The 12,577-nt window shown below is 45.6% G+C and overlaps 1 protein-coding gene across 1 annotated transcript in view; it reads right to left on the bottom strand.

The window, feature by feature from the left end:
• Mettl24 (methyltransferase like 24) overlaps positions 1-12,577 on the bottom strand; it is a 105,384-nt gene that overhangs the window by 67,722 nt on the left and 25,085 nt on the right. Inside the window, 1 exon segment of the mRNA XM_060373165.1 lies at positions 4,676-4,774. Coding sequence (XP_060229148.1) covers positions 4,676-4,774 — 99 coding nt within the window.

Here is a 12,577-nt window from a genome sequence, read left to right as displayed (position 1 = left end):
CCTCCTGAACCACTGCCATGGTTTAGGGCAGCTGTTCGAGAGGGGTCAAATGACCCTTTCACAGAATGGAATGAGATATCTGGCATATCAGAGATTTACATTTCGATTCATAACGGTAGCAAAATTTACAGTTATGAAGCCGAAACCAAACAATTTTATGGCTGGGGGGGGGGGTCACCACACCATGAGGAGCTGTACTAAAGGGTTGCAGCATTAGGAAGGTTGAGAACCCCTGTCCCGGGATCCTCTCTAGTATGATCGCACTTCATCCAATCACGTTTTTTTTTCTCTCTCTCATCCTACGATTTTATCTTGCAGAGATACTCTCCTATCAGAGAGACGGTCTTTTCCTCTCCCCTTCCTCTTTTATCTAAAAGATACAGCACAAGAATTACCCACTTCTAACCATTCATGAACCGTCTTACCGACAGACATTCATTTTTTTGGAAAATAACTAGAAGTCCTCCATAAAATCCTGCTCCTAAAAATTAATTAAATATTGATTTTTTTTTCAAACTTTCTGGTTAAGATTTATAGCCAAGGTTTCGATAAACTCGCTTGCAAGCGAAATGAGCGAGGACAGCAACTTTCGTGCTAAGCTCCAGCTGAAGTAATTATACCCTCTGCCTGCTTAATTCCCCTTGTAATTTTAGCCATATAAAGTAATTTAGGTCTGGACAAAGGCAAATAGACTCCAGGAAGAAAAAATGATGTTTTTGTGAAATGTTTTTAATTTATTTAGCTTAAAGAGATCTAATGCATTTCTATTTCATTTTGCATCCCCAAAGCTTGGATACCAATTCTACCAACACATGAGCGGAATGTGGCAAAGAAGGTTTTTAAAATTTGGGGAGTTTTGGCCAGGATCCTTTAACAATTAACTGTACATTTATATGGTTACATTATTTTGAAAAGCTCAAAGGCAGGAATGAATTTTTCGTTCTCTTTCTGTGTGTGTGTATGTGCGCGTGTGAGAAAGAGAGAGAGCATGCAAATATAATATATACTAATATATACTATTGATTCAATGCTGCAAAATTCCAGCATGTGTCTCCTGGTCTCCGGAGCCTGACTCCTTAGGTTATTTTTACAAGTAGATGGGTAGGTAATTGGATAACTAACAGATTAGAGATGGGCAGTAATAGAAAAACAGAATTTAAAGCATTTTTTTGTGCTAATTTAGAACAGCCATGTCGCTTAGATGAACTCTACTGAGAGGCTTCCTTCCTGGAGGCATATGGTGTGGAGGCTGGCTTTGGAGCCTTCCTTCAGAGCCGAGCAAGCGCTTGCGATTTAACCATTTCCTGGTAGCGGTTCACTGTACCATTCACTGCAGAACTCTGTAGGGTGATCAGGGCCTCCCACGTGAAGAATGAAAAACAATGTGGCTAATTAAACTGGAACTGATACTCTGCATAGTTGAGTCAAATGCCAGAGCCTCTGATGTTTCATTAAATAAATAAATAAATCAGGGTCCTAATCTTGCCACCAAGATCATCACTATGCATAGAAAACCACGCCCATGGCTGTCTAATGCCTACCCACATGCTCATCCTCCCTTAGATGCCTCTCTTACATCCTACTTAACATTAGGGAGAGGCATTTCATTAAGGTTTGAGATCCCAGAACTCAGCATTGTGCCAGCCCGTGGGCAGGTGATCAATACATGCTTTTTGTACAGATATGTGAAAAATTCAGCCATTAACTTATCAAATGCTGGGCCTTACTGTACTGGTTTGAACATAGATTGGAGGGCTTCTTTTTTTTTTTTTTTTTTTTTTTAGGCAGCATAGAGGATGGGGGTGGAATTCACTTAGTGACTCATCGCTGCTATCTGAAAATTTTAGGTAACCGTGATGTTAATATTTTGCAAGTTTCACAGGCTCCCATTGTTAGCTTGATTTCTAAATGAGGTGCAAGTCACAGAGCATCCAAAAAGCTACTCGCTGCACAAAGAAGGGGCAGGAGCAACGGTCATCGAAGGAAGGACTCTAATGAAGAGTCAGTGTCGGCTCCCACCTGGAAGCCATCAGCATGCAGAGCTTTACCTGGATAAAATGTCTCCTGATTACAAAAGCATGGTGAGGCCTGCAAGCTATCGAAGTTTTCTCAAGAACAGAAAGCCTTCCACTGAGTCCGGAAGGAACTCAGGACACATCATTTCAATAAGATTCCAAACTAGTACAGTCATTACCTCAAGCTGCCATCTCTCAAGGGACTATCACTTCACAGAGAGCCATTGGCTTGACTTTTCCTCTGTGTAACAGGCTACACAGATTTCTGGGGGTGGGGTGGCCTTCCCGTATGGAGGCTGGGAAATAGCCCTGAATCCTCTTGGTCACTGGCATTGCAAAAAGACAGAATAAAGGTCAGAGTCAACTCCATCACCCACTAGCTCTTAGATTCCTGCCTCCCCCAATCCCTGCTGCCAAGGTCCCCACTACAGTTCTCCTGGCAGTACCCTTGGGATTTACTGTGTGTGTCTAGAGGTCCATTTGTTCCATTGTTCCTTCCCAAGTTTATTTTTCCTCCATGTACAAAGCATGAAAGCACCGTGCTTTGGCCATTCCTAAGGGAACATCTGTCTTGTGAAGACTCCCACAAAGTTTAGCAGAAACACTGTCGCTTTGCTCTGACGCTGTGGCTTTGCTTTTCAAGCCTCCTGTATCAGTGAGGGTCTGAAATCCAGCTGAAGACCCACATCACAATGTGGTGGGAAGCCTTTCTCTCAGAGCTTCGGACACCATGTCTCCATCACAGCACGTCTCACGTTGTCCAGTAATTATGTATCTACTCGTCTCTGGGGTCCTTGAGGCCAAGACTGCAAGCCAAGTGCTTTCCAAATTCCCTGGCCACATAGGCACTCAGAAATACTTGGGTAATAACAGCCATAAACTATTTTTTTTGTACATCACTCAGCCACGGGGGAGGCCTTGGAGGCATTTGGTCCGACCTCAAGCTTTTCAGGATCAGAACAGGGACAGCCTGTTCTGATCAAAGTCAATCATCCAGGTTCCAGTGTTAGTCCACATCACACTAGAACATGCTTTCTCTTTCCAGACTTTTTCCTCCCCCTCTCAGACCATGGCTCATGCGAAAGACCCAGGAAAAGTCTGAAATGACCATAGAATGCTCCAAGAGGATCTTGTAAGTATGTACCCCTCATTATAAGGTATAGAAAATTAACCTAAAACACATGTAAGATGGAATTTGGAGAGTTGTGCTCAAAAGATTAATTTTGGAGGATGGAGCTCATCATTTTCAAGTTCAGTTTGTATATTTAATACTTCTAATTTTTCTCCAGGCTTTTTAAGAGCGTTTCTAGGTTATAATTAAGAGACCTAGTCTCCTATGCTTCATGTAAAGCCAAATTGTAAAATTAAAATTATAATATTTTAATTATGCCTGGGTAAGTCCACTGAATTAATTTAAAGCAGCCCGAATAAGATAAATTTCTGTAAAGCATGGGAACTGATTTATCATTCTATCAGCCACAATTAATTCCACAAGCTTTTATTTCCATGTTTAGGGACAAGTATTAAAATTCCTAGGATTGTCTGACTGCAGCATGTAAGAAATAAGATTTTCAACCTAAACTAATCTCCTACAGCTCTGGAAAAGAGCTCAGCACAATGGCATACACCTGCGACCTCAGCCCTCAGCAGGAGTTCAGGGCTAGCCTGGGCTGAATAGCGAGAGCATCTCTCAAAGCAGAGGGCAGACAGGAAACTAGACTATACTCTTTCCCATTCTTTATGATGGGCTTTGCTGCCAGCGAGGCTCAGTGCAGTGCCAAGGGCCAGCCATCTTAAGCAACCAGGCCCGCCTCCCCCAGGCCATGCCTGCCCAGGGAGCATCCTAGCGTGAGCCTATGCTCAGTTGCCAGGCTCAGAAAGTTCTACCTTCTGCCACCTCTCCATCCACGGCTAAGTGTCCCCAGGCCTCCATCTCCTCTTAGATCTGCCTTTTCTGCAGGCTAATCTTAGAGAATAAATCGGCTGATCAATGTGTCAAGCGCCCTAGAGTTACTTTCATGAACGTTCTCTTCCCTTTTCAGGGCCTGGCTCCAACTCATTCTCGGAGCTGGGCAGGAGCTGCTACTGTGTGTGTTAAGCCACTAACAAAGGCCAAGCTCACTAATGACTCAGGGCGCTCCAGGGACAGGGAAGTGAGCACAGGGGTCATTAAAGTCTTGTTGTTCTCCTCAGAGGCTCTGGCTACCCCGCCCAGCTCACCGTTGCCTGGCTGCCAAGAGCCTGTGGCTGGGAGGCACATAGCTAGATGAAGGCTTCCAAATAGGAAAGTTGCTGAACCTCCAGATGACGCTTTTGTTTTGTGACACACTTGACTGCCTACTCACAGGGACAAATCTGTCTCTTCAAATGGCTTTCCAAAGCCATTTTCTAAAGTGATTCTTTAAAACACTTGGGGCTGAATCATTAGAACATTCCAGGTCGGTGAGAGTCCTAGAGGGAAGATGACAGGCAAAGGGAAGCCATCTTCTCTGCTTCCAGGCAAGGGGAGAAAGCTGAGTAGCAGCCATTCAGAACCGGGGTCTCTACCCTCTTCCTATCAGGAGTTCCTCACAACCTCCCAGCCCCAGAGGGCAAACTCTCCTTGCGATGGTTGGTCAGTACCTTTGCATCCCCAAACCTATTTGAGCTTGAAACACAACCTGAGTGGTACTGATGTAGCTCAGGAACCTTGAGGCTTCTTCATCCAGGGACTGAGCAGGACCTGCCCATGGCTGGAGCTCTATGCGCCACCGGGGACCCTGTGAGGGACAGAGAACACAGTCAGCGTGGAAAGACTGAGTGTCTGGGCAGAGCGGGTGAACATGAGATTGGGCCCAGGCTAACAGCATGTGTGCACAGAGCTGCTCTTGTTTAAGGGCCACATGAACCACAGGAGGACGTTGTAAGAAAGTCCAGTGGCCGAGTTAAGAAGCCGGTGACTGTAAAAGGAACTCTCATTCAACTGGTTCAGCTGTTGTCTTGGATGCCTCCTGCATCTGTCTGCTAACCTAGGCCTAGTCCTGGAAGCTACTAGCCTCCGTACAATCTAACCTAGGCCTGGAACATTTTCAGCCCCTGAGACTTATTGCTTAATAAGCTCACCCTTTCTGTTCTTTGGAACTCTGGGCTGGCTGGTTCAACTCAGATGTTCTGGCTCAAACTCCTCTCCCAGCTGACTTATTCGATCTGGCTCTTCTCTGGGCCTCTGAATTGCTCTGCTCAGCCTCAAACTAACTCCAGAAATCTTTTCTAATCTCCTGGCTTCTTCTCATTCCCTGGCTCATTCAGTCTTTACCTATGTGCTCTCCATTACTGTCCTGGTAAAACTACCTCTTCTCTCTCTCTCATTGCCCCTTTAGTAGCTTCCCTTTCCTCTCTCTTCTCATGAGAGTTGGGTGTATCCTGTTCTGTCAAATCTTTCTCTGATTAATTACGTTTCCTGCCACTTACTTAGGTATCACTTTCAAACATGGTGCTTCCTTCCGCAAACTTACATTACCTTCATTGTTTGGGATTAAAGGGGTGTACCACCACGCCTGGACCTAAGCTTTCCTTTACCTGAAACTTGCTCTATACCAGGCTGGCCTTGAACTCAGATCTGCTTGCCTCTGTCTCCTGGATTAAAGGCATGCTTGTATTCCAACCAGATCACACAGACCTAGATCTTTGGATGTGATCTCTTGCCAGCCAAATCACACAGACCTAGAGGGTCTTTGATTGTGATCTCTTGCCAGAACAGCCATGTTCTGAATTAAAAGTCCTCTACAGGTGATAATGATTCCTAGGGACTGTCTGGTCAAAGATACATTCCACCTGACTTCACCTGACAGTACCTTAACTGTGTCTCGATACAAGGTGATCCCACTTCACATCCAGAAGGAAAGGGGTCCTTATCAATTACTGTTTTCTAAGGTTAGAGCATCAAAAAATCTGCTCCTTAAAGGGCAGCAGTTCTGGGGTTTCACAGCACTGTAAAACTGAAGCACCAACTTCATGGGGAAGAGATACTCGGGCATTTGGTGACCTTCCTTAGCACTGGTCATCTCAACACTGGCCCATGCTGAGGCGGGAGGATAACAAGTAAAAGCCATCCCAGACTACTGTGATGGTTAATTTCTACTGTCAATCTGATGAGATCTGCAACCATCTTTGATGGACATCCAGGCAGACCTTGGGGGATTATCTTGGTCAGGTTGATTGACGTGGGAGGGCCTGCCCACTGCGGATAGCACTGTTCCCAAGGCTAGGACTAGAGAGTGCACCTAAAGAAGAGAGTGAGCAGAACACAAGCATTCACTGCTGTCTGCTTCTTGACCATGAATCTGTTTTCATCTCCTGCTGCTGTGACTTTTCCACCATATAATCTTGAACTGCGAACCCCGCCCCCAAATCCCTTAAATTCCCTCTGCCAGGACACCTTATCAGAGCAACAGGAAAAGAAACTTAGACAGTTGTATAGCAAGACTCTGTCTTGCGGAAACACTGTAGCCACTTGCTGGGCAAGGTGCCTTTGCTGAGGACCGCCATGTCTCAGAGCTGTTGTCCTGTGAAGGTAGATCAGAGAGCATCGAGGAATGCTATCTAATCTACCTTTCAACCCAATATTGATTTTTTTTCTTCTCTTATTAGATGCTGATAACCATTTAGTCAGTCAATATTTATCAAGCACCAGCAAGGACCAGGCAAGGATAAATACAGATTTGAATGCAATCTAGACTCTCCCAGGAGACGCCATGGCTAGGAGCAGATCGGGTTTGTGCAAAATGACTTTGAAAAGAAAATAGGGACACATTTAAGAGTTATTCTTCTCTGCTTCTGAGGTCACAGCAAACACTTCCGCCTATTCCTGCTCGCATTCTTTTCTGCATCGAACAGGCGGAGCGCTCTTCTGGGGCATTTATGAGCAATAACGCAAGCGGGTCGAGCTGTCATATCTAGATTAGCCAACTTTGTCATTTAGGTGGCTTGGGCAACTATCAGTCGGGGACTCGGCAGGACACCCGGAACCATCACACTGGCTAACCTCGGAGAATTTCACAGAGAGACTGTTCACAGAGGTGTGGTCGGGATTTAAGGATGCGCGTGAGAAATCATGTGATAGCAGTGACTGGTGGCACCAGAGAGCCTTCTGGGGAAATGTATGGAGAGGGTCTTTAAGAAACAGCCCCTTTACAGATATCACCTTATTTGCCCTGCTCTCCAGTCTTCTGCCTTCTGCTAGCTAAAGCCACAGAGAGGGAAACTGAGGCTGGCCCCTGCAGTCAGAACGCCTACCCAGGGTCCCAGCTGGTGGAATAGAGGCGAGGTGAAATGGAAGCAAGGTTTGACCAAAGAGTCATTCATTCATTCATTCATTTTGTGGGCATTTGTGCCTCATGCCCCCAGGGTATGTTTGTTTCTGTTTAATATCAGGCACAGCTGTTGTCACACAACAAATGCAAATAATTATTTAAGGGTTTTGATGGAATTCTCTATGGTGTACAATAGGGACACAAGAAAATGGGGTCCGTAAGGATTACTCCACAATCAAAGCACAAAAAAAGCAGATAAGGATTACAGGAAAGGGTTTCTATGGCTAAAAAAAAAAAACAAAAACAAAAACAAAAACCAAACACAGCAAGGTCTTTGTAGAACTATTAAAGAGACACGTTCAACCCAGCAGCAGCATCGAACCCCAGCACTAGCATGCAGACTTCCCAAATCAGTAGTTTGTGAATCTCTGGTTAGATGTAGGATTATCTTTCTGCAACCTGATACTTCTCGTTGCCAGCTAAGTGTGGACCACAAAGAAGCTAAACACAGCTGTGCTGGTGGATAGCCGAAGTCGAGGAACCTCAGACGGCGCTCTAATAGAAACACACAGGTAGCAATAAATGTCCTCAGTTGTGCTCTGGCTTACTGCTTTGGTTCAGCTGTTTAAAAAACATTTCACATAAAGCAATGTTCTTATTGGGATCAATCCGACAGCAGGTCGTGGTTATTTCCCCATGGAAACCACGGGCTTTTATCATCTCATTCAATTATCATCTGTCTTAATTCTCCACTGCACACGTCAGCATAATGTCCTTCCCAAATTCCCACAAACAGAATTCTGTGGGCACCTTCAAACACTCAGGCAAGTTTAATAGAAAACAGCAAAGCCCATAATTTTCTTTAAAAAAAAAATATGATGATGGTTTTGCGCCACACAATCTCCTAAATGCCAGGGAGCACTGCGTGCCAATTATCCATGTACTTCAAATATCAAGTGACCGTAACAACGACACCTCCATCACTCCCAGGCGGTGGGGCTGTGGGTTTCCAAAACCCATCTACCTGTCCATCAGCCGGCTCTTGGGGCAGGTAGAGAGTCACTTAGCAGCAGGTGGCTGCGAGCAGAATCTCTTTGTGTGAGGTTGTCTGTTTGTTCCCCACAGGCCTGTGTGGAAATGTCAAGTGCAGCATTTCAATGAGTTGTCACACGGATGAGCTCCCCTCTCCCCGCAAAGAGAGGGAAGCCCCTCTGGGCCCTTGCTTCCTAAGACACCAGACTTCACACAGATGGGGTCTGAGGGGGTGGAATCGGCACAGAGACTGGACACCTCCTATCGCATGAGCTTCACAAGAGGTCAAGCTCCTGGACTGGGGGTGGGGGCAGGGGGACGGGAGGACGGCCATTCTCCTTGTATAAGACTCCAGCCAGCACTTACTCTGATGTTTACTTCTTGAAAGGGAGGCGGGAGGCTTTCTTTCACATGGAATTCCAAACAGTAAGATCAAAGACAGCAGAAGGTCCTCTGAAAAGCTAGCTCACGTAGCCCTGTGCTGTTTTGCAGACATTTGAGGTTCTGCTATCCAGCGGGAAAAGGTGCATGAGCTAAGGGGTCAGACTCGATGAGGACGCACCAAGCACAGACCGGAGGGTTTGGGATATTTTTCTTATTTATTATAGCAGCATTAAATTTTGTTTCTTAGAAAGAAAGAGACAGAGGCTCTCTTAAAACCAGGAGGCTGGGCTCTAAGATTTTATTCCTACAGGATAATAAAGAAAAAAATTTTAAAGCAATCTTTTAAAGTACTTCTTGGCCTGCAAGGCTATACTCATTAATTCAAGACAAAGCCTCGAGCTAAACGGGTGGTATTAAAAAATTATTTTTTTTTCTTAAGCAGGCCCATCCATGACCTAGAAAAGAAGAGTCATCAACGCTGCCCTGCAAAAGCTTTCCTTGTCTGGAAATTTAGAACAACAGTTTTCTTCTTCAAAAGCAATTTCCTAGCCCTCACAAATGATCTCACGCAGCCCATGAAGAAACTGCCAAACTAAAAACAGCAGCACAGTGAGCTTTGAGACATGGTTTTGTTGTGTTGCCCAGGCCACTCTTATGTGGCTCATAGGGACCTCAAACTTGAGATCCTCCTGCCTCAGCTTCCCAAGTGACAGGATTAATAAGCATGTGCCACCAGGCATAGCAGCACGGACAAATTCTATACAAGCCCTTTTTGTACTGAGATGGGTAGAGGAAACAAAATAATAAAATAAACCAAAAAGAAAGCATTTTTTTTCCGTACAGGCCCATTCCTTCCTGTTTTAATGTCACAGTTCCTTTAGGAAATCATGTGTACTGGGTGACTAAAATATCAATTCCTTGGCCATGATAGAATATCGGGGGTCGTATTTATCAGTGTGTTCCCAAAGGTACATTCCCAAGCCCCTGGGAGGTTTTAGAGCCAGCCATTTCCCACCAGGAGTGGCGGCTCTCAACGGGTTCTCTGCATCATGGCTGTGCCAGAGGAAATGGACATGGTTGTACATCCTTGATTCCAACTAAACAAGACTCAGGGCTGAGTGTATGTTGATGTGTTGATCAGAGAAGCCAAGGCTTTCTGGAAGAAACAAACGAAAACAAGCAAAATAGATTTATTTAGCAATTTTGTGGTAATTGAGAGCATCTGTTGGTGGGCACGGAACAATGAAGGAAACTGTTTATTTCTCTTCCAAGGGAGGAGTGGGCGGTGGGGGCTGCTGGGGGAGGGGAGGCACACTGTGGTATCTGGGCAGCATATAAATCCAGCTTCACCTGAGGGTTTCTGGGCATCAGCTCCCTACATCCTATGGTGCCCTTACATACAAGAGTTGCCAGATCTTCTGTTACTCTCTTGGCCCTCAGACTCACCCCTGACATAGAGCAAGGCTCAATCACATGTTTTGCAATGATACCCCAAATGCGGATACCTTATTAAAAATGTTGTTGAAATGAGAGTTGAGTCTGAAGTCTGCGTCAGATGGCTAAGGACGTCCCCATACCCCATGAACACAGCAATGAGGGAAGGGAAGTGGAGAAGAGTTCTTTAGAAACTCAGACAAGTAAATATTTGCAGGCTAAATGGGGGGCCGGGGAGAGTGGCTAAAATTCAAAGTACCATGGAGTCAACTGTAAGTTCCTTTGTTCTGTTAGGAGACAGTTTTCTGAGTCCAGCCGTCCCAGAGACAAGTTCCATCTTGCTGGCAGGGTCTGGAACCCAACTCCTCCCCTGCTTCCTCAGGTGTTTCATGTTTGTCTGTTAAGAGGTCTTGACTTAAAGCTTGCCCACTCCTTTGTATTCTTATCATCCTAAAACTCCGGACCAAAGTCCAAGAGAGGACATGACTTCAAAAAGCTGAGACTAAGGTCCTGAAACCAGGTGACTTGGAAAGGCCCAGTCACCCACGTTACCTTCCTTGCTTGTGTCAAATTATGATTGGCCAATGCAACACCCGCTCCTGCTCCCCTCCTTTAAAAATGTACGATCTCCCTTCAGGGATTCCATTCAGATCTCGAACTGGCTGCCTTCCTGCGCACACAGAAAATAAAGCTTGCATTTTAAGCTTCTGTCTCTGAAGTGAGTTTTCTCAGTTTCCACCCCTAACCCAACAATTCTTTGTTTTGGCCCTGTCCCCATTCAGGACTGCTAACACAGACAGAAAGCCAGAGAAGCCCCCGCCCCCTTCAGACTCAGGGAAGGAAGGCAAGTACTCTCCCCCAGAGGGAGCCCACCAACCCCCCCAGCTTTTCCACTTCTCCATTCTTGTATCCCAACTCCAAAGCAAGCCCACTAAACTGGTCAAAGCAAAAGCAGAGGCCAAAACACAGCTAACATTCTGAGGAAAGGCAGTTAGTGGTTTGCTCTGAGGCAGTAGCTCCAAGAGGGTGGTGTGTCTCTCTCGTCACCCAGTTGGCCTCAGACTGAGAGCCATAGGGAATGTGCACCAAAGCATGAGCACAGCGTGGTTTCCAGATACCCAAATCTCTGTCCGGAGATTTAGAAGCCAGGGGGAAGTGGACCACACTGGAGCCACTGGGAAGAGACAGCAGCTGAGAAAATGCCATAGTAGTTTGTGACGTCCATCCCACTCCAAAACTACACAGGCTTAGATCTGACCCTGATCTTTCATTTGGCCAGAGTCCAGGCTGGCTACTGAGGCACATGCCTAGGGGCAGATCTGAAACACGGCGTGATCGCATTGCAAACACGACTGACATAAATGCCACAACCCAAACAGTTTCTCATCTCTGTCACCAGTCGCCAGGCAGAGAAACAGTTCTTGGGGAGATGTGTCTGGGCTCCCAGGTCTCTGGCTTCTGGCCCTTGGTCATTGGTTCTGTGTCGCTGAGGCACCACACGAAGGTGAACAGGGCACAGAGAGCTCACCTCACGGTGGCCAGGAGGTAGAGAAACAGGAAGGGGTCAGGTCAAGACACCTCCCAAAGACTTGCCCCCGGTAACCTGCTTCCTTAAATCCAGAACTAATGTCCCCGGCTTAGGACCTTCAACACATGAGCTTGGAGCACATTCCATATTTACACCATAGTAAGCTGGCTGAGACTTCATGCCCAAGCCCAGTGAGGGCAGTCCCATATTAAATATATATATATATATATATATATATATATATGTGTGTGTGTGTGTGTATACATACATACATATATATTCCATAGATTATACTCAAAATGTCCAGAATGCAATCCCAAACTACTAAGCATGTGAAGAATTAAAACAACAACAACAACAAAAAACTCCCAGCTGGGATGAGAAAGGACAATTAGTGGACTCCAATGAAGGCACACAGCACGAGGAAATGTTTTGACCAAGACTGAAAAGGAGACTCAGCCAACACAGGAGCTAAAAAAAAAAAAAAAAAGCCAAGTGGACATTTTTTAAACAAATATATATAGTAACTAACATAAACTATCAGTGGATAGACTCAGTAGAAGAATGAGCCAGTGGACTATAGATGAAGCAACTGGAAGTAAAACTGAGAGGAAGAGAATGACTGGGTATGAGGACAAAAAGAGCTTGAGGTATGAGCACTGGGCCACCAGTTAAGAGTCTATACTACTCTTGCAGAGGACCCAAATTCTGTTCCCAACACTCATAATGGGCAGCTTGCAACTGCCTGTAACTCCAACTCCAGGGGGTCCCACGTCTTGAGGGCACCAGCACTCAAGATACAAACACATGCATGCGGGCACACATGCACACACACACAGACCTAAACACAAATCTTTTAAAAGAAGATTTTGGGAGACCTGTATGACCATATC

This window comes from Meriones unguiculatus, chromosome 20 (assembly GCF_030254825.1).
Source record: "Meriones unguiculatus strain TT.TT164.6M chromosome 20, Bangor_MerUng_6.1, whole genome shotgun sequence".
Lineage (NCBI taxonomy): Eukaryota > Metazoa > Chordata > Mammalia > Rodentia > Muridae > Meriones > Meriones unguiculatus.
Note: the sequence above shows the minus strand (reverse complement) of the source record. Positions and strands in the feature narration are given on the sequence as shown.